The sequence below is a fragment of the Salmo salar genome, chromosome 15 (assembly GCF_965601325.2).
Source record: "Salmo salar chromosome 15, fSalSal1, whole genome shotgun sequence".
Classification (NCBI taxonomy): Eukaryota; Metazoa; Chordata; class Actinopteri; order Salmoniformes; family Salmonidae; genus Salmo; species Salmo salar.
Window position 1 is genome coordinate 103,095,001 of NC_138305.1, and position 26,443 is coordinate 103,121,443.

At 44.1% G+C, this 26,443-nt stretch overlaps 2 protein-coding genes and 1 long non-coding RNA gene across 3 annotated transcripts in view; 2 read left to right on the top strand and 1 right to left on the bottom strand.

Annotated features, from left to right (window-relative positions):
- Positions 1 to 1,243: 1,243 nt before the first annotated feature.
- LOC145860926 (uncharacterized) lies at positions 1,244 to 4,524 on the top strand. The gene is made up of 3 exons (XR_014380706.1): positions 1,244 to 1,642; positions 4,230 to 4,298; positions 4,439 to 4,524. It is a non-coding gene; the product is annotated as an uncharacterized LOC145860926 (long non-coding RNA).
- A 314-nt stretch (positions 4,525 to 4,838) lies between these two features.
- On the top strand, positions 4,839 to 19,914 carry LOC106572751 (cilia- and flagella-associated protein 100). Its single transcript, XM_082961513.1, has 11 exons — positions 4,839 to 4,919; positions 8,438 to 8,601; positions 8,793 to 8,873; positions 9,060 to 9,241; positions 9,345 to 9,438; positions 15,188 to 15,236; positions 15,334 to 15,485; positions 15,920 to 16,055; positions 17,854 to 18,056; positions 19,271 to 19,364; positions 19,564 to 19,914. Exons 1-11 carry the CDS (start codon positions 4,839 to 4,841, stop codon positions 19,675 to 19,677), a joined length of 1,350 nt encoding a protein of 449 aa, XP_082817639.1. The 3' UTR covers positions 19,678 to 19,914.
- A 36-nt stretch (positions 19,915 to 19,950) lies between these two features.
- The window catches only part of LOC106572752 (copine-9), a 78,239-nt gene continuing 71,746 nt past the window's right edge, over positions 19,951 to 26,443 (bottom strand). Inside the window, exon 20 of the mRNA XM_082962232.1 lies at positions 19,951 to 26,103. Within this exon, the coding sequence (XP_082818358.1) occupies positions 25,921 to 26,103 (183 nt within the window). The 3' untranslated portion in view covers positions 19,951 to 25,920. The remainder of the gene's footprint in view (positions 26,104 to 26,443) is intronic.

Sequence of the window (26,443 nt, forward strand, 5' to 3'; positions counted from 1 at the left end):
TGAAATGTTTTGTTGAGCAAGAGCAGTGGCAGCCAGGGAAAGTTTGGGGAAAATAATTTGATGACATCTTGTGGTTTTAATGTTACCCCAGGCAGTTACCCCAGGGGGCAAGTCACCCCCTAGTACCTTACACTATAGTAGCATATTATATTAGAAACTGTTTTATTATAATTTAAAAAAATTATTACATTCACTTCTAAGGGTGATTTGAAACGAGTACCTTGCATCGTTTGCTATTGGATTAACTGGTAGTTAAAACGACTAAATTGAAAATATATCATTATATTGTGTTTTGGTGATTAAACCAATGTTCTCATTACATTTCGCAATAAATGTATATTTTTAATCAATGGTTGTGTGGTGAGAGATGTTTACAATCCAAACTAATGCAAAATGACAGATTTTGAATGAAAGACTGGCTTCATTACAAGTGTGACCAGTTTGGAGTGCTGTACTAAGAGTTGTGAAAATGTACCACATACAGTAGGCCTACTTGTGAAAATAGTACCAAAGCGATTAAAAAACCCTGTAATATTTACTACATATAATATTGAGGTAAAACTGTTTGCAACAGCAGGATAGGATTAGCCCTAGGCATAGGGCTACAGTGGAGAAGGAATTATGAAAATTGAGCATTCAAGAATGCAGAACGTTCTAGAATTGCCATTTGAAACTAGGAAGACAACCCTAGAATTCGATGTTGTGGGTAGCACAAAACTGGGGGGAAATATTTCATACTAGGGATGGCTTGAGTGAATATTCAAATACATTATCATGGGAAAAATAAACCATTATTGACAACCATTATGTATTGAACTATAGCCTAACGTTCCATAAAGTGCGACTGCGTTCTTGAATGCTCAATTTTCATCATTCCTTCTCCACTGTAGCCCTATGCCTAGGGCTAATCCTATCCTGCAGTTGCAAACAGTTTTACCTCAATATTATATGTAGTAAATGGTATATATTTTTTATTGTTTTGTAAACATTTCACTGTAAACTAAGCATTTCACTGTTAGGTCTACACCTGTTGTATTCGGCGCATGTGACAAATAACATTTGATTTTAGGCCCAATTCTCATTCAATAGGTAGCCAACATCCAATTTATTAATTGTAGACTACCTATGCCAGACAGGTTCACTGCCATCTATCGGATCGGTTGTTGTCGCGTTAGCTCACGTAGCTCTACATCTTGATCAATTGTGACGCTCCAGCCATGTCACGCAAATCCGTAATCAAAATGTTTACATATATGGCATGTCGCCGGTGAGATGTGTCATAATCAATACCCTACATATAGCCTTAGTCTATGAAGACATTTTCTAAACAGTGTATTTAAAGTATTTATCGTTTATAGGAGCATAGCTATAACAACAACTTCACAAAGTAAGGTAGGCTATCGTTTTAAATAAATTATTTGCATTAGCCTATTTAAAGAAAAAGGCCACAATTGAGGCTGTGCAACACAGGATGACAGCCTAGCAGTAGAATATTTGCATAATTGGACTCGAACGATTAGAATCCATACTCTCCAATGTAATTTACTTTTCTTCGTGGATGCTCAAGAAGAGATGTCGGTGAAGGATACCGCGGGAGCTGAATCCCCGGACAGCATCGAAGACAGACCCCCAGCAATTTATAGTAAGTGAGAAAGCCGTCTACTGTGTTTGACGCTCAGTGTCACTACAGTAGGCAATGTGCGCGATGACTGTAGAATACAATATCATCTAAAACCAGGGCAAATGCTGGTGAAGGGATTCTAGGATGAAGAGAGGTCTAGATAGTGCAGTTCAACTGTCTTACCCCATTAGAACCCAAAATATACTTTTATTTTACTCCAATGTTTGTAAACAATGTAATTGTAAACAAACACTGTGTACAATAGGCCTACCTTCAAAACATGGTTCAAACCATCATTTTGATCTCTATGAACGTGGCTACATTTCTCCAGCCCCTTCCCTGAGATTTTTACCCAATCAGTGGAGGGTGGCAGCTTTGTTATTGTTTACATTTCAGTTTGCACAAACAGGTAGGTACAACGTTAAGCTACTTTGTAACGCTGAAATTACACAATTCCCTATGCTGCTATTGATCAACCAAAACCTCACTTACAGACACTCACACCCACTTGTACACTCATAACATGCTGCTACTCTTTATTCTTCCTCTTCTTCTTATCTATCCTGATGCCTAGTCACTTAACCCTGCCTTCATGTACATATCTACCCTGATGCCTAGTCACTTAACCCTGCCTTCATGTACATATCTACCCTGATGCCTAGTCACTTAACCCTGCCTTCATGTACATATCTACCCTGATGCCTAGTCACTTAACCCTGCCTTCATGTACATATCTACCCTGATGCCTAGTCACTTAACCCTGCCTTCATGTACATATCTACCCTGATGCCTAGTCACTTAACCCTGCCTTCATGTACATATCTACCCTGATGTCTAGTCACTTAACCCTGCCTTCATGTACATATCTACCCTGATGCCTAGTCACTTAACCCTGCCTTCATGTACATATCTACCCTGATGCCTAGTCACTTAACCCTGCCTTCATGTACATATCTACCCTGATGCCTAGTCACTTAACCCTGCCTTCATGTACATATCTACCCTGATGCCTAGTCACTTAACCCTGCCTTCATGTACATATCTACCCTGATGCCTAGTCACTTAACCCTGCCTTCATGTACATATCTACCCTGATGCCTAGTCACTTAACCCTGCCTTCATGTACATATCTACCCTGATGCCTAGTCACTTAACCCTGCCTTCATGTACATATCTACCCTGATGTCTAGTCACTTAACCCTGCCTTCATGTACATATCTACCCTGATGCCTAGTCACTTAACCCTGCCTTCATGTACATATCTACCCTGATGCCTAGTCACTTAACCCTGCCTTCATGTACATATCTACCCTGATGCCTAGTCACTTAACCCTGCCTTCATGTACATATCTACCCTGATGTCTAGTCACTTAACCCTGCCTTCATGTACATATCTACCCTGATGCCTAGTCACTTAACCCTGCCTTCATGTACATATCTACCCTGATGCCTAGTCACTTAACCCTGCCTTCATGTACATATCTACCCTGATGCCTAGTCACTTAACCCTGCCTTCATGTACATATCTACCCTGATGCCTAGTCACTTAACCCTGCCTTCATGTACATATCTACCCTGATGTCTAGTCACTTAACCCTGCCTTCATGTACATATCTACCCTGATGCCTAGTCACTTAACCCTGCCTTCATGTACATATCTACCCTGATGCCTAGTCACTTAACCCTGCCTTCATGTACATATCTACCCTGATGCCTAGTCACTTAACCCTGCCTTCATGTACATATCTACCCTGATGTCTAGTCACTTTACCCTGTCTTCATGTACATATCTACCTCAAACACCTGGTACCTCTGCACATTGATCCGGTACTGGTACTCTATATAGCTCCACATTGATCTGGTACTGGTGTAACAGTGTAGGTTCCGTCCCTCTCGTCGCCCCAACCCGGGACCCTTGCACACATCAACAACTGACACCCACCGAAGCATCGTTACCCATCGCGCCACAAAAGCCGCGGCCCTTGCAACGCAAGGGGAACAACCACTTCAGGTCTCAGAGCGAGTGACGTCACCGATTGAAACGCTATTAGCGCGCACCACCGCTAACTAACTAGCCATTTCACATCGGTTACACTGGTACTCCCTGTATATAGGTCCACATTGATCTGGTACTGGTACTCCCTGTATATAGGTCCACATTGATCTGGTACTGGTACTCCCTGTATATAGCTCCACATTGATCTGGTACTGGTACTCCCTGTATATAGCTCCACATTGATCTGGTACTGGTACTCCCTGTATATAGGTCCACATTGATCTGGTACTGGTACTCCCTGTATATAGCTCCACATTGATCTGGTACTGGTACTCCCTGTATATAGCTCCCCATTGATCTGGTACTGGTACTCCCTGTATATAGCTCCACATTGATCTGGTACTGGTACTCCCTGTATATAGGTCCACATTGATCTGGTACTGGTACTCCCTGTATATAGCTCCATTCTTGTGTATTTTATTGAATTCCTCATGTTACTATTTTATTTTAGCAAGAATTTCACAGTAAAGTCTACACCAGTTGTATTTGGCGCATGTGACAAATACAATTATTTTTGTTTCTAACCCCCACTGTAACGCCCACTATCTACAGAGAAACAGACAGCTTTCAGACTAGCAGGTCCTCTCATCTCCTGCAGTGACACCAAGCCTCCAGTCTCAGGTGACCTGACATCCTGGTGCATTAGTGTCTATAGACAAGTAGAGGTATATGGGGATACAGCTCTCTGGTATTTACTTGGCAACAACCAGTGTTCAGTACGGTTGTGTAAAGTATGGGAATGTTTATGTATGTTTATGCAGAGAGACAGAGAGAAGTGAGGACAGCGAGGAGGAATCCCTTCAAACTCCCGGCAGACAACATCTTCCTCCTGAGAAACAAGGAAAATGAACAAAGGAAGCTGGTGAAGAAGCCATGTTGTGTCGTCTGTAGTGTTTGAACATTCTGTTTGACTCTATCAGGGTTTCATTGCATTCATTATCCTTTTCCACTGTGACTGTGGACCTGACCATCATAATATCTGATCAAACTCTGATCCTCAGTGCCATCTTTCAACATGCCATCTTGACCATGCTCATTTGTGTGATGAACCATAGGAGCGCCAGCGACAGCAGACACTGAAGGTCCATGAGAAGTCCACCTACGCTGGGAGGATACAAGCCAAGCAGGCTAACCTGAGGCAGGAGCTGAGGCAGGGGCAGAATGAGGTGTACCCCACCTCCAGCAGCAAGGCTGTGTCCACCCTCAGGGATGATCCGGCATGGAGGAAAGCTGCCATCCAGAGTGAGTGCCCATCAGGCCTTTCATGACCACCAGAGCCATTTATTTAGAGAGTTCGGACAGCTTTTAGAACAGAGGCCTCGTTAGCACCTTTGAGCATTCCATTCATTCCTCCATTCATTATCAGTATTTGGAACCTTGTACATAGCATTGTTTGAAATTCAGAACATTCTGTGAACTGCTATTGGTCAATATTGCCCATGGGGAGCTAACACGGCTGCAATGGAATGTAGGTAATATAAATGCATCATAATGCAGAGACCTCAAAGTCCTAACTCTCTAATACATGGCTCTGATGACCAGTATATCGTGATGCTTCTCTGGGTCTTTTTACTGTAGTCTCAGGGGGGTGAATCCTAACTTCCACTGAAGTCAAATCTTCACCTATTCTCCAATTGACATCAGTGCATGACTAAGTGGGAAACTAGGATAATCCCCAGAGACATTGAGGTAAGTTGATAACTTGAGACAAGTTACTGAATCTGACTATTGACACATAATGAAATGATGTGCTCTGCTGTTTTCCAATACTATATCAAATCATCAAATCAAATCAAGCTTTATTTATACAGCACATTTCAGAATGCAACACAATGTGCTTCACAGGAAAAAATAAATAAACTATGAAAATAAAAACAGAAATATTTAGTACACAGCAAACAGAAGAGGATAAAAAACAAAAGAATAACAACAAAAACAGAGATTAAAAAGCACCCTAAGGAAAAGCCAAGCTAAAAAGGTTTGTTTCGAGATCTCTTTTAAATATGTCCATAGTTTTGCCCCCCCCCCCCCCCCCCCCAGGTTCTCTGGCAGGCTATTCCAGAGGCTGGGGGCATAATAACTAAAGGCTGCCTCTCCATGCCTCTTGGTCCTAGGCTTTGGGATAGTTAAAAGGCCAGTGCCAGAGGATCTGAGGGACCTACTGGGTACATAACTCAAAAGCATGTCTGACATATATCGGGGTGCACAATCATGGATTGATTTAAAAACCGAAAGAAGAATCTTAAAACTAATTCTAAAACTCACTGGCAGCCTGTGCAGAAATCTTAAAACTGGTTTAATGTGTGCTCTCCATCTGGTCTTGGTCAGTACCCGGGCTGCAGCATTCTGTATGTTTTGCAGTTGACCAATGGCTTTCTTGAGTACACCAGACATGAGACCATTACAGAAGTCAAGCCTGCTTGTAATAAAAGCATGGATGAGTCTCTCTGTATCAGCCTGAGAGGGAAATGGACGCACATTTGCAATGTTTCTCAGGTGGTAAAAAGCTATTTTGGTCACATTCCTAATGTGTGATTTCAAAATTGAGTTCAGAATCTAAAATGACACCTAGGTTTTTTACCTGGTGTTTTATCTTTATTGCCAGTGAAGTAAAATGTGAAGCCAAATTCTCTTTCTGTTCTTTGGCTCCAATAATAAATACCCTGGTCTTGTCTTGATTTAGCTGGAGGAAGTTGTGAGCCATCCAAGTATTTAAATCACTAATACAGTCTAATAATTTATCTGTGGAACTAAAATCCTCTGGTGACACAGAAATGTAAAGTTGTGTATCGTCTGCGTAACAATGAAAATCAATGCTGTGCTTTCTGATAACGCTGCCAAGGGCTAACATATACAGTATAAACTGAACAGTACCGGACCCAAAATTGAACCTTGTGGAACGCCACATGTGATATGTATTTTCTCTGAATTGTGTTCACCAAGGGTGACAAACTCTCAACTGGTTAAATAGGTCCTAAACCAATTTAGAACTCGAGCAGAGAGGCCAACCCACCTCTCCAGTCTGTCCAGAAGGACATCATGATTAACCGTGTCGAATGCAGCACTTAAATCCAAGAGTACAAGGACAGAGAGCTGTTTGGCATCTGTGTTGGCTCTAAGATCATTTACCACTTTAACTAAGCCCGTCTGGCATTTCTAATTGCCTTATATATGCCAAGTTGCTCTCTCAGAATATCATATTGGACGTGCAACTTTGACTTTCTCCACTTCCATTGCAAATTTCTCTTTAATAGATACGTTTACTCATTCATCAGGATTACTTAGCTATTGCTGTTTTCCAAGACAAAAAGTGTTTTGTGTTGCTGCAGTGATGATGCTCCAGAGAGAACGTGTCCTCTCAGATTGGACCTGCTCTCCTAATTCTAATCCTAACCATTTAGAGAAGAGAACAAAGACTGTCCTGTATCCAAAGTCAAAGGGATTTTATATGTATTCCCTCCTGTCTTTGCCTCAAAGTATTTGATTTAGCATAAAAGTATTTGAGTTAGCATAAAAGTATTTGAGTTAGCGTAAAAGCATTTGAGTTAGCGTAAAAGCATTTGAGTTATCGTTAAAGCATTTGAGTTAGCGTTAAAGTATTTGAGTTAGCATAAAAGTTTTGTCCAGATGACTGATGCTAAAAGGACAGGCAGTAATCAATGAGAGTTTGTTCCCTCATCAGACTCCAATGACAGGGAGAATATTAGTGAGTACATCACTAAGAAGAGAGAGATGTTTCTCATTGAGGTAAGAAATTACATAATGCTTAGTACACCAAACCAATCACAGTCCAGTTATGTATGATTACTCTCTCACACTCACAAAACCAAAAAGACACATCAATGCATTTACAGAAGTTAACATGGCATTATTGTTTTCACCACTGGAGTATATATTTTCTAATCCTTCAAACCACACGGCTTCTTAGCTTCAGAGTTAATAACAACAACAAAAGCTGTTTTATACGTAAATCAGTTCAGAGATGAGGTAAGTGGAAAAACAGAAAGGCGCGATTGCTGTTATTGGTAACACAGCGCATGGCTTGGTTCAGCTTCGTGTGCGTCCCCTTTTTGCTTGAAGGCTCCGTTTATATTTGCCCAAAGTTTCCCTGAGCTAAGCTTGTTTGACCTATTACCCAAGCTCTGACAAAACCTGCATTGTTCCTTTAAAAACACACATTTTCGTCCCTTAATTCTTTCCACAGCCTCATAAAAAGATGTAAAAAAACAAAAGAAGAAAAAAGGGCACAATTACATCAGGATATGCTTGTTGTCCAGTCCTAACTGTTTCAGAGAAAGTAAATAACTACATGAATATGAAAACACTTTGAGGCAGTAGCTTACTTGAAAGGCATCAATCCCCAGGTCTCGAGCTGCATGTCTAATAGGTCCCCTGGCATCACATTTCACACTCTTAAGTCCCAGAGCCGCAGACATTTACATTTCCTGAGATTACTCACTCTCCAGACCGTACAAACCTCCAGACACTTCCTTTACTGAGTAGTCTGTTTGCCTCAAGGGAGAGACAGCTCTTTAACTTATTACATGTACAGTATTAGCATATCACAGCATGGAGAACACACAAATTGCAATTATCTCTTCAAATGTAACCTTTCCTGTTGTGTCTTTCCATTGCTATACCAACAAAACAATATACACTCTCCGTCTCTGTTCTTACTTGGACTTGTTCTCTGTTTTGAACGCAAAGTCTCTCCTCTCCTTCCATCCTGTGGTCACTGACCTTTAACCCTTTCTCTCCAGTACTCCCTGGCTGTGAAGAGGGAGGTGATTCACAAGCTGGCCGAGGTGGCCACCAAGGAAGAGAACAGGCTGCAGCAGGCGGAGACATTTCTAGACGAGGACACGGCCATGTTTGACGAGTTCCTTGAGGAGAATGACAAGAACTCAGTGGAGGCAATCAAAATGTACCAGACTACAGTCCACTGTCTCTACAAAACAGTTCTTATATTGTGTGATTTCAGTGTTTTTGGGGGGGTATAATGATTATTATGAATAATAACAATAAGATACCTTTTTTAAATAACTGAACCAACAAGAAGACTGTATTTCCCTCCATGTGCTTCCTTTAAATCATCATTCATGTTGACTGTTGTAGTGCTGAATACGAGACCAAAGCCAAACTGGAGAAGGTTGCAGAGATCAAGAGGATCTCAGGCAAAATGGTGGCTGTGAAAAGGTAGTATGGCAGACAGTAAAGGGTCCTTTCTTTTACTATGTACTGTGCATGAATTATGCATAAGTTGACATACGTTGTGTGATGGCTTCTGGATGTGTGTCATTGTTTGTGGTTGGTTTAAGCTTTACAAATGTTATTGCGTACATGCAATTGAGCATGATGGCACATGTTCATACGTGTCCACAGTGACATCTCCAAGAACGAGGAGATCCTGAAGGAGTACACCCTGTACAATAGCTTCCTGCTGAAGCTGTCCCCTACAGAGTGGCAGGAGAGACAGCAGGCTCGCAGGGCCATGGTGGACAAGATCAAAGCTGCCATCAAGGAGAGGGAGGCTCAGCTAGCCGAGACAGCCAAACCCGGCAGACGTATGTCAATTACAGTAGTTGTCACATCATATCACACCAGTCACATTTGACAGACTGTGATTATGGGTCCGGTTCATTAGAGATCTACGTTCTCTCTGTTCAGGTAGAGAGAGTATGGCCAGGGACCTGCCTCCTGTATGTGACCCCAGGACTCCCCAAAGACAGAGTATGATGGGAACCAGAGAGAGCATCAAGCCGTGAGTGGAGCCCCAGTACAGGATCATTACTCCAGAGCAGGGCTCGCCAACCTTGTTCCTGGAGAGATACCCCCCTGTTCCCTACAATCCCAGTTGTAACTAACCTGATTCAGCTTGTCAACCAGCTAATTATTAGAATCAGGTGCGCTAGATTAGGGTTGGAGTGAAAACCTACAGGACAGTAGCTCTCCAGGAATAGGGTTGGAGAGCCCTGTTCAAGAGTGTGTTGTTGAGATGAGATGTCTCTGTTGCATCGTTTAACTGTATCCCTGTCACAAGAGGTTGGTAGCACCTTAATTGGGGAGGACGGGCTCGTGGGAATGGCTGGAGCAGAATAGGTGGAATGGTATCAAATTCATCAAACACATGGCTTCCATATGGTTGATGCCATTCCATTAACTCTGTTCCAGCCATTATTATGAGCTGTCCTCCCCTCAGCAGCTTCCACTGATCCTTATGTCTCTAACCAAGATGGCATAGCAGTCGGACGTGTGTTTTGTCTTGTCCCGTGTAAATATTGTTTTTCCTTGGGGTTTTTTCGTATATATTTGTTATATATTTTAATATCACTTTCCATCTACAGACTAAAAATATTCTCCTGCAACCCGCCTCACCCAATGTGGTACGGATCTGCTATTTTTTATACTTAAGAACCGGAACCGGAACCTACTAGCTAGTAGTCAGTTAGCCATTGCTAGGCCCATCTGATAGGCCCATCTCCCGGCTAGCTGAAGAGGCCCATCAGCCACTCCTTGGGCTACAATACCTGGACCCCCGCCGACCCATCACGACTGGACTACCAACGTAATTGCGCACAAGGGTTTTTTTCAACTGACTCCTCCGTCGCGACGTCCCCTGTATTCCCACCCGCTTGCCTGCTAGCCGCGGCCCGCTAGCTGTCTAGAGCACATCGGACTGTTAGCTTAAGAGGCCCATCTGACAAATTCTTTGGCCACTATACCTATTTTGCCAATTGGCCTGGTTTACCACACGGAGCCCTGCTGATCCGTCCTCTGAACCGGAACCCCCCAACAGAAGCTAACTAGCTGCTAGCTAGTAGTCAGCTAGCCACTGCACAGCGCAACTCTAACCAGAGCAAATCAGACTTATTTTTCTCCATATCTCCGGATTCCTACCGCAAGCTCTGAATTCCATCCAAGATGGCATAGCAGTCAGACGTCCTTTGTCCTCGTCTTGTCATATCCCGTGTATATATATATTTACATATTTTCTTCGCTTATCTTTTTATGTATTTTTTTCTCTAAAAACTCAACTTCAAAATACTCTCCTGCAACCCACCTCACCAATTGTTTAAGAAAAAGTATTATTCACCTCAAATCTGAAATCCACAACAGAAGCTAGCCAGAAGTTCACTGTTCACTGGCTAACGTTAGTATTCAGCTAACCACGGTTGGCAGTCATCAGCTATCCTTTAGCTCGAAAAGCTATCGGAAGTTTTTGTACAACGCGACTCTGACCAGAGCATACCGGACCTATTTTCTCTCCATATCCCCAGATTTCTACCGCAAGCTCTGGACATTTACACCTGGATCGTGCAGCTAGCTAGCTGCTATCCGAGTGACTATTGGCTAACATCAGTCCCGGAGCAAACATCAATTATTCCGGAGCTAGCCAGCTGAAGAGTTCCATCAGCCACTCCTGGGCTACAATCACCTATCCGGACCCGTTTTACTGCCGATGCGGAGCCCCACCGGGCCTTCACGACTGGACTACCAACATTATCTGCCTGAGGGAGTTATCCAACTGGCCCCTCCGTCGCGACGTAACCTGAACGCCCATCTGCGGCCCGGTAATCGTTAGCTGTCTTATCGGCTGCTATCTGAATAGGTCTATCACACAATTTTCTTGGGCCACTATAACTATAACTATTTTGCCAATTGGATTAGTCCCCTCTACCACACGGAACCCCACTAATCTACCGACGGAAACGCACGAGGGGGCTAAAAACAGACCATCTTCTGCCAGCTTGCTACCCATGGCCCGGCTAGCTGTCTGAATCGCCGTGACCCCAACCAACCTCACTACTCACTGGACCCTTATGATCACTCGGCTAAGCATGCCTCTCCTTAATGTCAATATGCCTTGTCCATTGCTGTTCTGGTTAGTGTTTATTGGCTTATTTCACTGTAGAGCCTCTAGCCCTGCTCATTATACCTTATCCAACCTTTCAGTTCCACCACCCACACATGCGATGACATCACCTGGTTTCAATTATGTTTCTAGAGACAATATCTCTCTCATCATCACTCACTGCCTAGGTTTACCTCCACTGTATTCACATCCTACCATACATTTGTCCGTACATTATACCTTGAAGCTATTTTATCGCCCCCAGAAACCTGCTCCTTTTACTCTCTGTTCCGGACGTCCTAGACGACCAATTCTCATAGCTTTTAGCCGTACCCTTATCCTGCTCCTCCTCTGTTCCTCTGGCAATGTAGAGGTGAATCCAGGCCCTGCAGTGCCTAGCTCCACTCCTATTCCCCAGGCGCTCTCTTTTGAGGACTTCTGTAACCGTAATAGCCTTGGTTTCATGCATGTTAACATTAGAAGCCTCCTCCCTAAGTTTGTTTTATTCACTGCTTTAGCACACTCTGCCAACCCGGATGTCCTAGCCGTGTCTGAATCCTGGCTTAGGAAGACCACCAAAAACTCTGAAATCTCCATCCCTAACTACAACATTTTCACACAAGATAGAATGGCCAAAGGGGGCGGTGTTGCAATCTACTGCAGAGATAGCCTGCAGAGTTCTTTCCTATTATCCAGGTCTGTACCCAAACAATTTGAACTTCTACTTTTAAAAATCCACCTCTCTAAAAACAGGTCTCTCACCGTTGCCGCCTGCTATAGACCACCCTCTGCCCCCAGCTGTGCTCTGGACACCATATGTGAACTGATTGCCCCCCATCTATCTTCAGAGCTCGTGCTGCTAGGTGACCTAAACTGGGACATGCTTAACACCCCGGCCATCCTACAATCTAAGCTTGATGCTCTCAATCTCACACAAATTATCAATGAATCCACCAGGTACAACCCCAAATCCGTAAACACGGGCACCCTCATAGATATGATCCTAACCAACCTGCCATCCAAATACACCTCTGCTGTCTTCAACCAGGATCTCAGCGTTCACTGCCTCATTGCCTGCATCCGTAATGGGTCTGCGGTCAAGCGACCACCCCTCATCACTGTCAAACGCTCCCTGAAACACTTCAGCGAGCAGGCCTTTCTAATCGACCTGACCCGGGTATCCTGGAATGATATTGACCTCATTCCGTCAGTAGAGGATGCCTGGTTATTCTTTAAAAATGCTTTCCTCACCAACTTAAATAAGCATGCCCCATTAAATTGTTTTGGAACCAGGAACAGATATAGCCCTTGGTTCACTCCAGACCTGACTGCCCTTGACCAGCACAAAAACATCCTGTGGCGTACTGCATTATCATCGATAATGGGAAGTTAGGAACCAATATACACAGGCAGTTAGGAAAGCAAAGCTAGCTTTTTCAAACAGAAATTTGCATCCTGTAGCACTAACTCCAAAAAGTTCTGGGACACTGTAAAGTCCATGGAGAATAAGAGCACCTCCTCCCAGCTGCCCACTGCACTGAGGCTAGGAAACACTGTCACCACTGATAAATCTGAGATAATTGAGAATTTCAATACGCATTTTTTAACGGCTGGCCATGCTTTCCACTTGGCTACGCTTACCCCGGTCAACAGCCCTGCACCCCTCACTGTAACTTGTCCATGCCTCCCCCATTTCTCCTTCACCCAAATCCAGATAGCTGATGTTCTGAAAGAGATGCAAAATCTGGACCCCTACAAATCAGCAGGGCTAGACAATCTGGACCCTCTCTTCCTAAAATTATCCGCCAAAATTGTTGCAACCCCTAATACTATCTTGTTCAACCTCTCTTTCGTATCGTCTGAGATCCCCCAAAGATTGGAAAGCTGCCGCGGTCATCCCTCTCTTCAAAGGGGGAGACACTCTAGACCCAAACTGCTACAGACCTATATACATCCTACCCTGCCTTTCTAAAGGTCTTCGAAAGCCAAGTTAACAAACAGATCACCGACCATTTCGAATCCCACCGTACCTTCTCCGCTATGCAATCTGGGTTCCGAGCTGGTCATATGTGCACCTCAGCCACGCTCAAGGTCCTAAATGACATCATAACCGCCATCGATAAGAGACAATACTGTGCAGCTGTATTCAGAGGCCTGGCCAAGGGTTTCGACTCTGTCAATCACCACATTCTTATCGGCAGACTCAACAGCCTTGGTTTCTCAAATGACTGCCTCGCCTGGTTCACCAACTACTCCTCTGACAGAGTTCATTGTGTCAAATCGGAGGGCCTGTTGTCCGGACCTCTGGCAGTCTCTATGGGGGTGCCACAGGGTTCAATTCTCGGGCCGACTCTTTTCTCTGTATACAGCAATGATGTCAAACTTGCTGCTGGTGATTCCCTGATCCACCTCTATGCAGACGACACCATTCTGTATACTTCTGGCCCTTCTTTGGACACTGTGCTAACTAACCTCCAGACGAGCTTCAATGCCAGACAACTCTCCTTCCGTGGCCTCCAACTGCTCTTAAATGCAAGCAAAACTAAATGCATGCTCTTCAACCGATCGCTGCCCACACCTACCCACCCATGCAGCATCACTACTCTGGATGGTTCTGACTTAGAATATGTGGACAACTACAAATACCTAGGTGTCTGGTTAGACTGTAAACTCTCCTTCCAGACTCACATTAAGCATCTCCAATCCAAAATTAAATCTACAATCGGCTTCCTATTTCGCAACAAAGCATCCTTCACCCATGCTGCCAAACATACCCTCGTAAAACTGACTATCCTGCCGATCGTCGACTTTGGCGATGTCATTTAAAAAATAGCCTCCAACACTCTACTCAGCAAATTGGATGCAGTCTATCACAGTGCCATCCGTTTTGTCACCAAACCCCCATATACTACCCACCACTGTGACCTGTATGCTCTCGTTGGCTGGCCCTAGCTTCATATTTGTCACCAAACCCACTGGCTCCAGGTCATCTATAAGTCTTTGCTAGGTAAAGCCCCGCCTTATCTCAGCTCACTGGTCACCATAGCAGCACCCACCAGCAGCACACGCTCCAGCAGGTATATTTCACTGGTCACCCCCAAAGCCAATTCCTCCTTCAGCCGCCTTTCCTTCCAATTCTCTGCTGCCAATGACTGGAACGAACTGCAAAAATCACTGACGCTGGAGACTCATATCTCCCTCACTAGCTTTAAGCACCAGCTGTCAGAGCAGCTCACAGATCACTGCACCTGTACATAGCCCATCTGTAAATAGCCCATCCAACTAACTCATCACCATATTGTTATTTATTTTGCTCTTTTGCACCCCAGTACCGCTACTTGCACACTCATCTTCTGCACATCTATCACCCCAGTGTTTAATTTGCCATACTGTAGTAATTTCGCCACTATGGCCTATTTATTGCCTCACCCCCCTTATCTTACCTCATTTTCACACACTGTAAATAGACTTTCTCTATTGTATTATTGACTGTATGTTTGTTTATTCAATGTGTAACTCTGTGTTGTTGTTTGTGTCGCACTGCTTTGCTTTATCTTGGCCAGGTCGCAGTTGTAATTGAGAACTTGTTCTCAACTAGCCTGCCTGGTTAAATAAAGGTGAAAAGAAAAAAAAAGAAAAACAATTGTTTGTGTTTTAGGAAGGAGGTTAGAGTACCGGTGGATGAGAGCAAACTGCCTGAATATGAGGTCAGATACGTTTTATGCTATATCATTCACCTGGTGTCAAAGTAGCCTTAACGTTGACCTAAGTAAAGGTTCACTGTGTGTATGTATTACCCCACAGGAGCCGGAGCTGTACTTCACTGACCCTCAGCAGCTGTTGGACCTGCTGACAGACCTGGAGAAGCAGAACCTGACTCTGATCCAGAACTCCAGAGAGACAGAGGAGACCATGGAGGAGTTCAAACACTCTATGGAGAACACCCGCAACAAGATGTTAGAGTGCCCAGCGACTTTATGTCCTCACAGCTACATACAGTGGTTCTTCCTTTAAAATGTTGGATCTTATGCCGCGATCGTTTGTGGTAGATGGTGGCAAATTGTGGTAAATTGCATCATTCTGGCAACAATGTCTGACACAACTTATAACGTGCCATAGCATTCTGCGGCACCCCGCAAGCTGTGCTGCAGTGTGCCACAACTTTTAAAGGAAGAACCACTGTAGTGGCGATAGTGATTGAACTACTGGTATTCAAACTGCCATTACCTCGGAGTAGCATAATCTGTTGGCGTTTATTAAAAACATTGTGCATTCTCCCGTTCTTACAAGAACGATCTTGCAAGAACACCTGAAGGAGCATACTGTCAAGAATGAATGAATGCAAAGTATTCAAAATTGGTCAAATTTTAAACATTGTGTGTGTATCCAGGGACCAGGAGACAGAGCAGCTGACCCAGCAGATTGACATAATTGCCCATGCCATCCAGAGAGAGAAGGACATGGCTGCTGAGCTGGAGCTCAAATCGCGACTCTTCTACTTTGGGAAATACAAGACAGAGGACCAGGTAAAGATGAACTGTTCACAGACAGACAGACAAACAGACAGCACACACAACTGTTTGCATTCATATGTACAGTCGTGGCCAAAAGTTTGAGAATGACACAAATATTAATTTCCACAAAGTTTGCTGCTTCAGTGTCTTCAGATATTTTTGTCAGATATTACTATGGAATACTGAAGTATAATTACAAGCATTTCATAAGTGTCAAAGGCTTTTATTGACAATTACATGAAGTTGATGCAAAGAGTCAACATTTGCAGTGTTGACCCTTCTTTTTCAAGACCTCTGCAATCCACCCTGGCATGCTATCAATTAACTTCTGGGCCACATCCTGACTGATGGCAGCCCATTATTGCATAATCAATGCTTGGAGTTTGTCAGAATTTGTGGGTTTTTGTTTGTCCACCCGCCTCTTGAGGATTGACCACAAGTTCTCAATGGGATTAAGGTCTGGGGAGTTTCCTGGCCATGGACCAAAATATCGATGTTTTGGTCCCCGAGCAACTTATCACTTGTTCCTTATGGCAAGGTGCTCCATCATGCTGGAAAAGGCATTGTTTGTCACCAAACTGTTCCTGGATGGTTGGGAGAAGTTGCTCTCGGAGGATGTGTTGGTACCATTCTTTATTCATGGCTGTGTTCTTAGGCAAAATTGTGAGTGAGCCCACTCCCTTGGCTGAGAAGCAACCCCACACATGAATGGTCTCAGGATGCTTTACTGTTGGCATGACACAGGACTGATGGTAGCGCTCACCTTGTCTTTTCCGGACAAGGTTTTTTCCGGATGCCCCAAACAATCGGAAAGGGGATTCATCGGAGAAAATGACTTTACCCCAGTCCTCAGCAGTCCAATCCCTGTACCTTTTGCAGAATATCAGTCTGTCCCTGATGTTTTTCCTAGAGAGAAGTGGCTTCTTTGCTGCCCTTCTTGACACCAGGCAATCCTCCAAAAGGCTTTGTCTCACTGTGTGTGCAGATGCACTCACACCTGCCTGCTGCCATTCCTGAGCAAGCTCTGTACTGGTGGTGCCCCGGTCCCGCAGCTGAATTAACTTTAAGAGATGGTCCTGGCGCATGCTGGACTTTCTTGGGTGCCCTGTAGCCTTCTTCACAACAATTGAACCGCTCTCCTTGAAGTTCTTGATGATCCGATAAATGGTTGATTTAGGTGCAATCTTACTGGCAGCAATATCCTTGCCTGTGAAGCCCTTTTTGTGCAAAGCAATGATGATGGCACGTGTTTCCTTGCAGGTAACCATGTTTGACAGAGGAAGAACAATGATTCCAAACACCACCCTCCTTTTGAAGCTTCCAGTCTGTTATTCGAACTCAATCAGCATGACAGAGTGATCTCCAGCCTTGTCCTCGTCAACACTCACACCTGTGTTAACGAGAGAATCACTGACATGATGTCAGCTGGTCCTTTTGTGGCAGGGCTGAAATGCAGTGGAAATGTTTTTGGGGGATTCAGTTAATTTGCATGGCAAAGAGGGACTTTGCAATTAATTGCAATTCCTCTGATCACTCTTCATAACATTCTGGAGTATATGCAAATTGCCATCATACAAACTGGGGCAGCAGACTTTGTGAAAATTAATATTTGTGTCATTCTCAAAACTTTCGGTATGACTGTATACACACATACCGTACACAGAGTGAACCCTACTGGGGCAAAGTCACCATACAGGCCTAATCTAGGGCAAATGAGGTACAGTGGGAGTGTGAAGCAGTGAAGTTGAACTTGATCACCCTCACGTGGCTCTTACACTGACTGACTGACTTCCATTATCCCTCCGTACAGGATGTGATGCTGGAGGCCCTGGGCAGGAAGGTGGCCGAGGTGTACAGGAGCTATGCGGGGGAGAGTGGGGCCAACCTGACCACGCTGCAGATGCTGACCAACATCGAGGGCCTCCTGGGGGAGTTGCTGGAGAACGTGGAGCTGGTTCCCAAGGACCGCGTGCTCATGGCCAAGAGAGCCAAGGAGAAGGCGAGGAGACTCAGGTCGGCCAACAAGAGTACAGTCATTTAGCTAACATATCAGTAGTCAGTCAGTTAGCTAACATATCAGTAGTCGTCAGTTAGCTAACATATCATTAGTCAGTCAGTTAGCTAACATATCAGTAGTCAGTCAGTTAGCTAACATATCAGTAGTCGTCAGTTAGCTAACATATCAGTAGTCAGTCAGTTAGCTAACATATCAGTAGTCGTCAGTTAGCTAACATATCAGTAGTCGTCAGTTAGCTAACATATCAGTAGTCAGTCAGTTAGCTAACATATCAGTAGTCAGTCAGTTAGCTAACATATCAGTAGTCAGTCAGTTAGCTAACATATCAGTAGTTGTCAGTTAGCTAACATATCAGTAGTCAGTCAGTTAGCTAACATACACTACATTACAAAAAGTATGTGGACACCTGCTCGTCGAACATCTCATTCCAAAATCATGGGCATTAATATGGAACTGGTCCCCCCTTTGCTGCCACAACAGCCTCCACTCTTTGCTGCGGGGACTTGCTTCCATTCAGCCACAAGAACATTAGTGAGGTTGGGCACTAATGTTGGCCGATTAGGCTTGGCTCGCAGTCGGCGTTCCAATTCATCCCGAACTTGGTCGATGGGGTTCAGGTCAGGAGCTCTGTGCAGGCCAGTCAAGTTCTTCCACACCGATCTCGGCAAAACATTTCTATGAACATCACTTTGTGCACGGGAGCATTGTCATGCTGAAACAGGAAAGGGCTTTCCCCAAACTGTTGCCACAAAGTTGGAAGCACATATTTGTCTAGAATGTCATAGTATGCTGTAGCATTAAGATTTCCCTTCACTGGAACTAAGGGGCCTAGCCCGAACCATGAAAAACAGCCTTAGACCATTATTCCTCCTCCACCAAACTTTACAGTTGGCACTATGTATTGGGGCAGGTAGCGTTCTCCCCGGGTCTCTGCCAAACCCAGATTAGTCCGTCGGACTTCCAGACGGTGAAGCTTGATGATTCATCACTCGAGAGAGTGCATTTCCACTGCTCCAGAGTCATTGATGATCATACCAAGCTCAAAGTTGCTTAGGTCACTAGTTTTGCCCATTCTAACGTTCAATTAAACAGTGCAATTCAGGCACTCGGTCCCTGTCTGCCTGCTTTATATAGCAATCCACGGCCACTTGATTCACTGTCTGTAGGAATGAATGGGGTGGTGTACCTAATAAACTGTATGTGTTTCCAGGCTAAGGGAGGAGAACGTTCGTGTGCAGAAGATGCAGCAAGAGGAGCGCCTGCGTAAAGCCCTGGAGAGAGCTCAGGCTGACACCAAGAGACCTGTGAGTGAAACACATGACAATACAAAACACAACACACTAAATGTTGGTGACAGACAACACACTAAATGTTGGTGACAGACAACACACTAAATGTTGGTCACAGACCTTACAAAAGAAAGCATCATACATGACAAGCCTTACCAGATGTCAGTGTATAGACATATCAACACAGACACTAATATGAATTTTGGGATTTCAGACGGGGAAGAAGCTGATGCCTCGCTCACTACCTCCGGTGACTGAGCAGTTAGTGAACAAAGATGACGGAGACACTGACATGGAGAAGGAGAAACAGCTCTACTTCTTCACCTGAATCCCTCTGGCCTAGACCATGGTCCCTGATGGATCTTCAGTAGTTGATGTGTTCTGTATGTTAAATCCAAATTCAATTGTCGGTATGTGCAGATTATACTTTGGAGAGTTGATACTTTGCCAGTACATTTTCACTGCCACAAGATGGCATCAAGATCCTGAGATCAGGAGTATGTGTAGAGACTAAGGAAGAAGAACATCATGAACGGTCCTGTAAACTGAAAGTACAGGCCTCCAGAAATACTGAACAGAAATACTACCACACACTTTGGAATTCTGTTTTAAAGTGCTTTAATGTCACCTGATGCGTTCACATAAAGCTGGGTTGGGCCAGGATTCAATCCAAGACATATGTTAAAGGCATTACAATCCAAGACATATGTTATGGGCATTACAATCCAAGACATATGTTATGGGCATTACAATCCAAGACATATGTTAAAGGCATTACAATCCAAGACATATGTTATGGGCATTACAATCCAAGACATATGTTATAGGCATTACAATCCAAGACATATGTTATGGGCATTACAATCCAAGACATATGTTAAAGGCATTACAATCCAAGACATATGTTATGGACATTACAATCCAAGACATATGTTATGGACATTACAATCCAAGACATATGTTATGGACATTACAATCCAAGACATATGTTATAGGCATTACAATCCAAGACATATGTTATGGGCATTACAATCCAAGACATATGTTATGGGCATTACAATCCAAGACATATGTTATGGGCATTACAATCCAAGACATATGTTATGGGCATTACAATCCAAGACATATGTTATGGGCATTACAATCCAAGACATATGTTATGGGCATTACAATCCAAGACATATGTTATGGGCATTACAATCCAAGACATATGTTATGGGCATTACAATCCAAGACATATGTTATGGGCATTACAATCCAAGACATATGTTATAGGCATTACAATCCAAGACATATGTTATGGGCATTACAATCCAAGACATATGTTATGGGCATTACAATCCAAGACATGTGTTATAGACATTTTGGCTTTAAAAGGCAATTTACGATTGAGCCGACATATGCAGCGTTTACTGTGAATGGGATCTCTACGAACGTGGGAACATTGCCTTTAAAAACCCACAATGCCTAAAATCCTAAGATCGGTTTGAATCCCAGCCTTAGGTATCTGAAGAGAACTGGAATGGGTCTCAAGGCATGCATACTGTGTGAATTTCAACATCTTAACCAGACCGCCAAATCACAGACATGATAGGTTTACAAAAAGGTTTATTTTATGTGCATGCATTTAGCATTTTACATTACTAAGGGATTTCTCTTTTGATGGACTTCCCTCACACCTTCTGTAGTCTATAAATGTATAATAATCGCTCAAATAAAATCAAGATGATGGAATCATATCAAATATGGTAAACTAAAGTTATTCACATGAGTTGGCTGTCCTTGGGTGAAATGCATTTGATAATAAAATAATCGGAAATGGATAAATGCACGATCCATTTGACACAAATAACAACTGATTACTATAGGTTTACATTCATAACACATCAAAATGTGAAGACACCCTGATAGAAAAAGTAACCTACTTCCTAGCATACTACTGTAACAAACTCTTCATTTGATGTTCATATTTACAATGGATGGACATTCAAATCATATCCGTTGCATTATACATCTGCATAGAGAGACAACATAGTATTTACATGAATGTATCTATTCACAAGTGTTGTTCTAAACAATAACTAAATCCCATGGCGTAAAACATTTAGCATTCTCTGTTTGAAGGAAATGAAGTTGATCAAAAGGAGAATGTTAAGTAACACAAGTGAAATGCATATTAAGCTATATATATATTTTCAGCTGTAGTGGACAGTGACCAAATATCATCATCAAACACCAAGAACAAGGATTGTATAGTATAAAAGTCACAGCATGCAAACTCTCCTCTTCACTGCACAAGACAAGGTATGATCAAGAGACGCACGACTAACTGTGGCACACACACATACATCCCTAACCACACTGACAAGACATGGCTTTGCAAAGTGAGGGATTGTAAGGCCACACGACAGTCCACATATTCAGTTAACCAGTATAGCATGAGCCAGGGTCAACCCAACCTCACCTCACCGTACAGGAGCCAGGGTCAACCTAACCTCACCATACAGAAGCCAGGGTCAACCTAACCTCACCATACATGAGCCAGGATCAACCCAACCTCACCTCACCGTACAGGAGCCAGGGTCAACCTAACCTCACCATACAGGAGCCAGGGTCAACCTAACCTCACCATACAGGAGCCAGGGTCAACCTAACCTAACCTCACCATACAGGAGCCAGGGTCAACCTAACCTCACCATACAGGAGCCAGGGTCAACCTAACCTCACCATACAGGAGCCAGAGTCAACCCAACCTCACCTCACCGTACAGGAGCCAGGATCAACCCAACCTCACCTGACCGTACAGGAGCCAGGGTCAACCTAACCTCACCATACAGAAGCCAGGGTCAACCTAACCTCACCATACAGGAGCCAGGGTCAACCTAACCTCACCATACAGGAGCCAGGGTCAACCTAACCTCACCATACAGGAGCCAGGGTCAACCTAACCTCACCTCACCGTACAGGAGCCAGGGTCAACCTCACCGTACAGGAGCCAGGGCCAACCTCACCTCACCATACAGGAGCCAGGGTCAACCTAACCTCACCATACAGGAGCCAGGGTCAACCCAACCTCACCATACAGGAGCCAGGGTCAACCTCACCTCACCATACAGGAGCCAGGGTCAACCTAACCTCACCATACAGGAGCCAGGGTCAACCTAACCTCACCTCACCATACAGGAGCCAGGATCAACCCAACCTCACCTCACCGTACAGGAGCCAGGGTCAACCTAACCTCACCATACAGGAGCCAGGGTCAACCTAACCTCACCATACAGGAGCCAGGGTCAACCTAACCTAACCTCACCATACAGGAGCCAGGGTCAACCTAACCTCACCATACAGGAGCCAGGGTCAACCCAACCTCACCTCACCGTACAGGAGCCAGGATCAACCCAACCTCACCTGACCGTACAGGAGCCAGGGTCAACCTAACCTCACCATACAGAAGCCAGGGTCAACCTAACCTCACCATACAGGAGCCAGGGTCAACCTAACCTCACCATACAGGAGCCAGGGTCAACCTAACCTCACCATACAGGAGCCAGGGTCAACCTAACCTCACCTCACCGTACAGGAGCCAGGGTCAACCTCACCGTACAGGAGCCAGGGCCAACCTCACCTCACCATACAGGAGCCAGGGTCAACCTAACCTCACCATACAGGAGCCAGGGTCAACCCAACCTCACCATACAGGAGCCAGGGTCAACCTCACCTCACCATACAGGAGCCAGGGTCAACCTAACCTCACCATACAGGAGCCAGGATCAACCCAACCTCACCTCACCATACAGTAGCCAGGGTCAACCTAACCTCACCATACAGGAGCCAGGATCAACCCAACCTCACCTCACCATACAGTAGCCAGGGTCAACCTAACCTCACCATACAGGAGCCAGGGTCAACCTAACCTCACCATACAGGAGCCAGGGTCAACCTAACCTCACCATACAGGAGCCAGGGTCAACCTAACCTCACCATACAGGAGCCAGGGTCAACCCAACCTCACCATACAGGAGCCAGGGTCAACCTAACCTCACCATACAGGAGCCAGGGTCAACCTAACCTCACCTCACCATACAGGAGCCAGGGTCAACCTAACCTCACCATACAGGAGCCAGGATCAACCCAACCTAACCTCACCATACAGGAGCCAGGGTCAACCCAACCTAACCTCACCATACTGGAGCGTTATCAGCTCAACACATCTACCAGGAAATCATGTCAGTCTGTAACATCCTCATACTGTACTGAGCTCAGAAGTGCCTCAATTAGCATTGACCGCAAGGTGGTAGAGCTGAGCCACTCTACAGAACAGTCAGTTGAAAACATTCTTGAATTATTGCTGTATCTTAGTGATTAACTCAGTCTCCATTCCATCTGATACTGTGCAAATAACATTGAAAGTAGGATGTACAGTGTTAACTCAACATTGGCAATGTCAAGTGCTGTGGTCAACTCCTACTGGTGTAAAAAATGCTTTGCTGTATACATTTCAGGTTGGTGAACATTTTGAGATGGGGATTCTAGTATCTTGCGAGTTTTTTCTGAGATGCTTTTTAATGATGTCACAAAAAGGAGATTCATTGACAGTGTATAATTGATTGTAATGCTTTGATGTCAGAATCAGAACCAAATAAACTATGATCAGAACTAAGCCTGGAGCTTCATGTGGCAACAGGGTTGCTAGCCTGATTTCTCCAATGTATTATGACAACACAAGAAATCTCTCCTCTCTCTTTCTCCTTTCATTTCTGACAAATACACAAAAAATAAAAACATCAACCAAACCTACTGTCACAGCCCTTAACCTCCCCATCTCTCCTCAACCTCCCCATACCTCCTCGGTCTACCTCTCCCTCACTGCAGGAGGGCACTGAGACTGGCATTTCTGTTCCAGCAGGGTGTAATCTGCACCCAGCATCATCCCATGCTGGGCAGGATGGTATGATAGACAGGGGGGTGAGAATGACTGGCGCTAACGAACATGTGACCTGGGCCCCATGCCAGCCGTGTCAACACTCTCCAGGGCCACATGTTCAGTTGCCAAACGTTGCAGATAGAAATGCCTTGAATAGAGCCGACATGATTGCTTGTTTTACATGTCGGAAAGGCATGCTTGTTCTACATAACATATTTCTATCTGAACGTTCCAAAACGCTGCTTCCTGTTGAACCGACCCCTAGTTCATGACACAAGACCCGCTTCAGGTCAATCATCAACAAAACAAACACATAATAAAGTTTGCCCAGGATAACCTCTTCATTCACCTCCCCAAAGACAGTCAACTGCACTCGTGTTTTGGGGCTTGATTTTTATAAATCACTCTTTGAGTCATTTAGTTTCAGAAAATCAAATGAAAGGCAACAGAAAACAACCATTGTTGCATTATAACATGACACTCGGAGAGAGGGAGTGGATTTAGAATATTTTGTGTGGAGGTGTGGGCTGAAAGCAATATGTCAAGTTTGTTAACCAAATCAATCAATCAATCAATCAATCAATCAATCAATCAATCAGCGATGATCATTGATTGAAGTTTGTTTACCTGTTCTCTCCAGTTGATGGCTAAGCTGCTTTGCATATACAGTGCCCTCAGAAATTATTTTTCCACATTTTGTTGTGTTACAAAGTGGGGTTAAAATTGATTTAATTGTAATTTTTGGTCAAGAATCTACACAAAATACTATGTAATGTCAAAGCGGAAGAAAAAAATGTAACACTAACGAAAACTAAAACACTAACATATCTTGATTAGACAACTATTCAGAATTAAATGTTCATTTCTCTACCATAAGCCACCTCCAACGTTGTTTTAGAGAATTTGGCAGTACGTCCACTTGGCATCACAACCGCAGACCACGTGTATGGCGTCGTGTGGGCGAGCGGTTTCCTGATGAACAGAGTGCCTCATGATGACGGTGGTGTTATGGTATGGGCAGGCATAAGCACCGGACAACGAACACAATTACATTTTATCAATGGCAATTGGAATGCACAGAAATACCATGACGAGATCCTGAGGCTCATTGTGAGGCCCATTTTTTTAAGGTATCTGTGACCAACTGTATTCTGTGTTACCATAGAAATCCATAGATTAGGGCCTAATTAATTTATTTCAATTGACTGATTTCCTCATTTGAACTGTAACTCAGTAAAATCTTTGACATTGTTGCATGTTACGTTTATATTTTTGTTCAGTATATTTTCTACATCAATAACTTTCACAGACTAACTCCTCCCTCTGCATATGCATGTGAACGTTATAAGTGTACAGCATGTGTTGATACATCATGGCATAGTCAGTTATATTTCTCCCTTCTCTTCAGAAGTGACGGTGCTTGTGGCTATTGCATTGGGTGCTCAATCTACCCACCCTTACGTGTTCTATGGCACAATGTATGAATACATTCATTCTATGTATAGATATAAACTGTGTTAAGCATGCGCAGTTGTAGGGGGTGGCGACATCGGCTTGCAATGAAATGGCAATGGCATAGGGTTTAAAGAGATGAGAGAGAGGTGGGGGGAGGGGTTGAAAGGTGCTGTCCCACTACAGTGGGGGGTGTCAGATGTGCCTGTGGAGGTTGGGCAGGTCTGAGGAGGTGAGGGCGGGCCGGGGCTCGATGCCTCTGGTCTTCATGAACCCCAGCAGCTGCTCAGGGATCTCAGCCAGCACGTCCTTAGCCAGCCGGGCCATGCTCAGGACCTGGTTCCCCGACCGGTCCATGTAGTCCCGGAAAGGAACAAACTGTAGGGGGGTTGGGGGGGGGGGTTAGACGATGACACACTGTAGTAGAGCACTGGAAGTCTTCCCTATTGTCTGGGATATTAAACTTGTTGGTTCTTGTGAATAAATACATGACTGTATCAGAACTACTACAGCATGTGGTTTTCCTTTCGTCAAATATAACGTTAGTGCACACAGACTAAATGTTTAACATTTCTCAGTTATAACGTTAGTGCACATAGACTAAATGTTTAACATTTCTCAGTTATAACGTTAGTGCACATAGACTAAATGTTTAACATTTCTCAGTTATAACGTTAGTGCACATAGACTAAATGTTTAACATTTCTCAGTTGTCTGG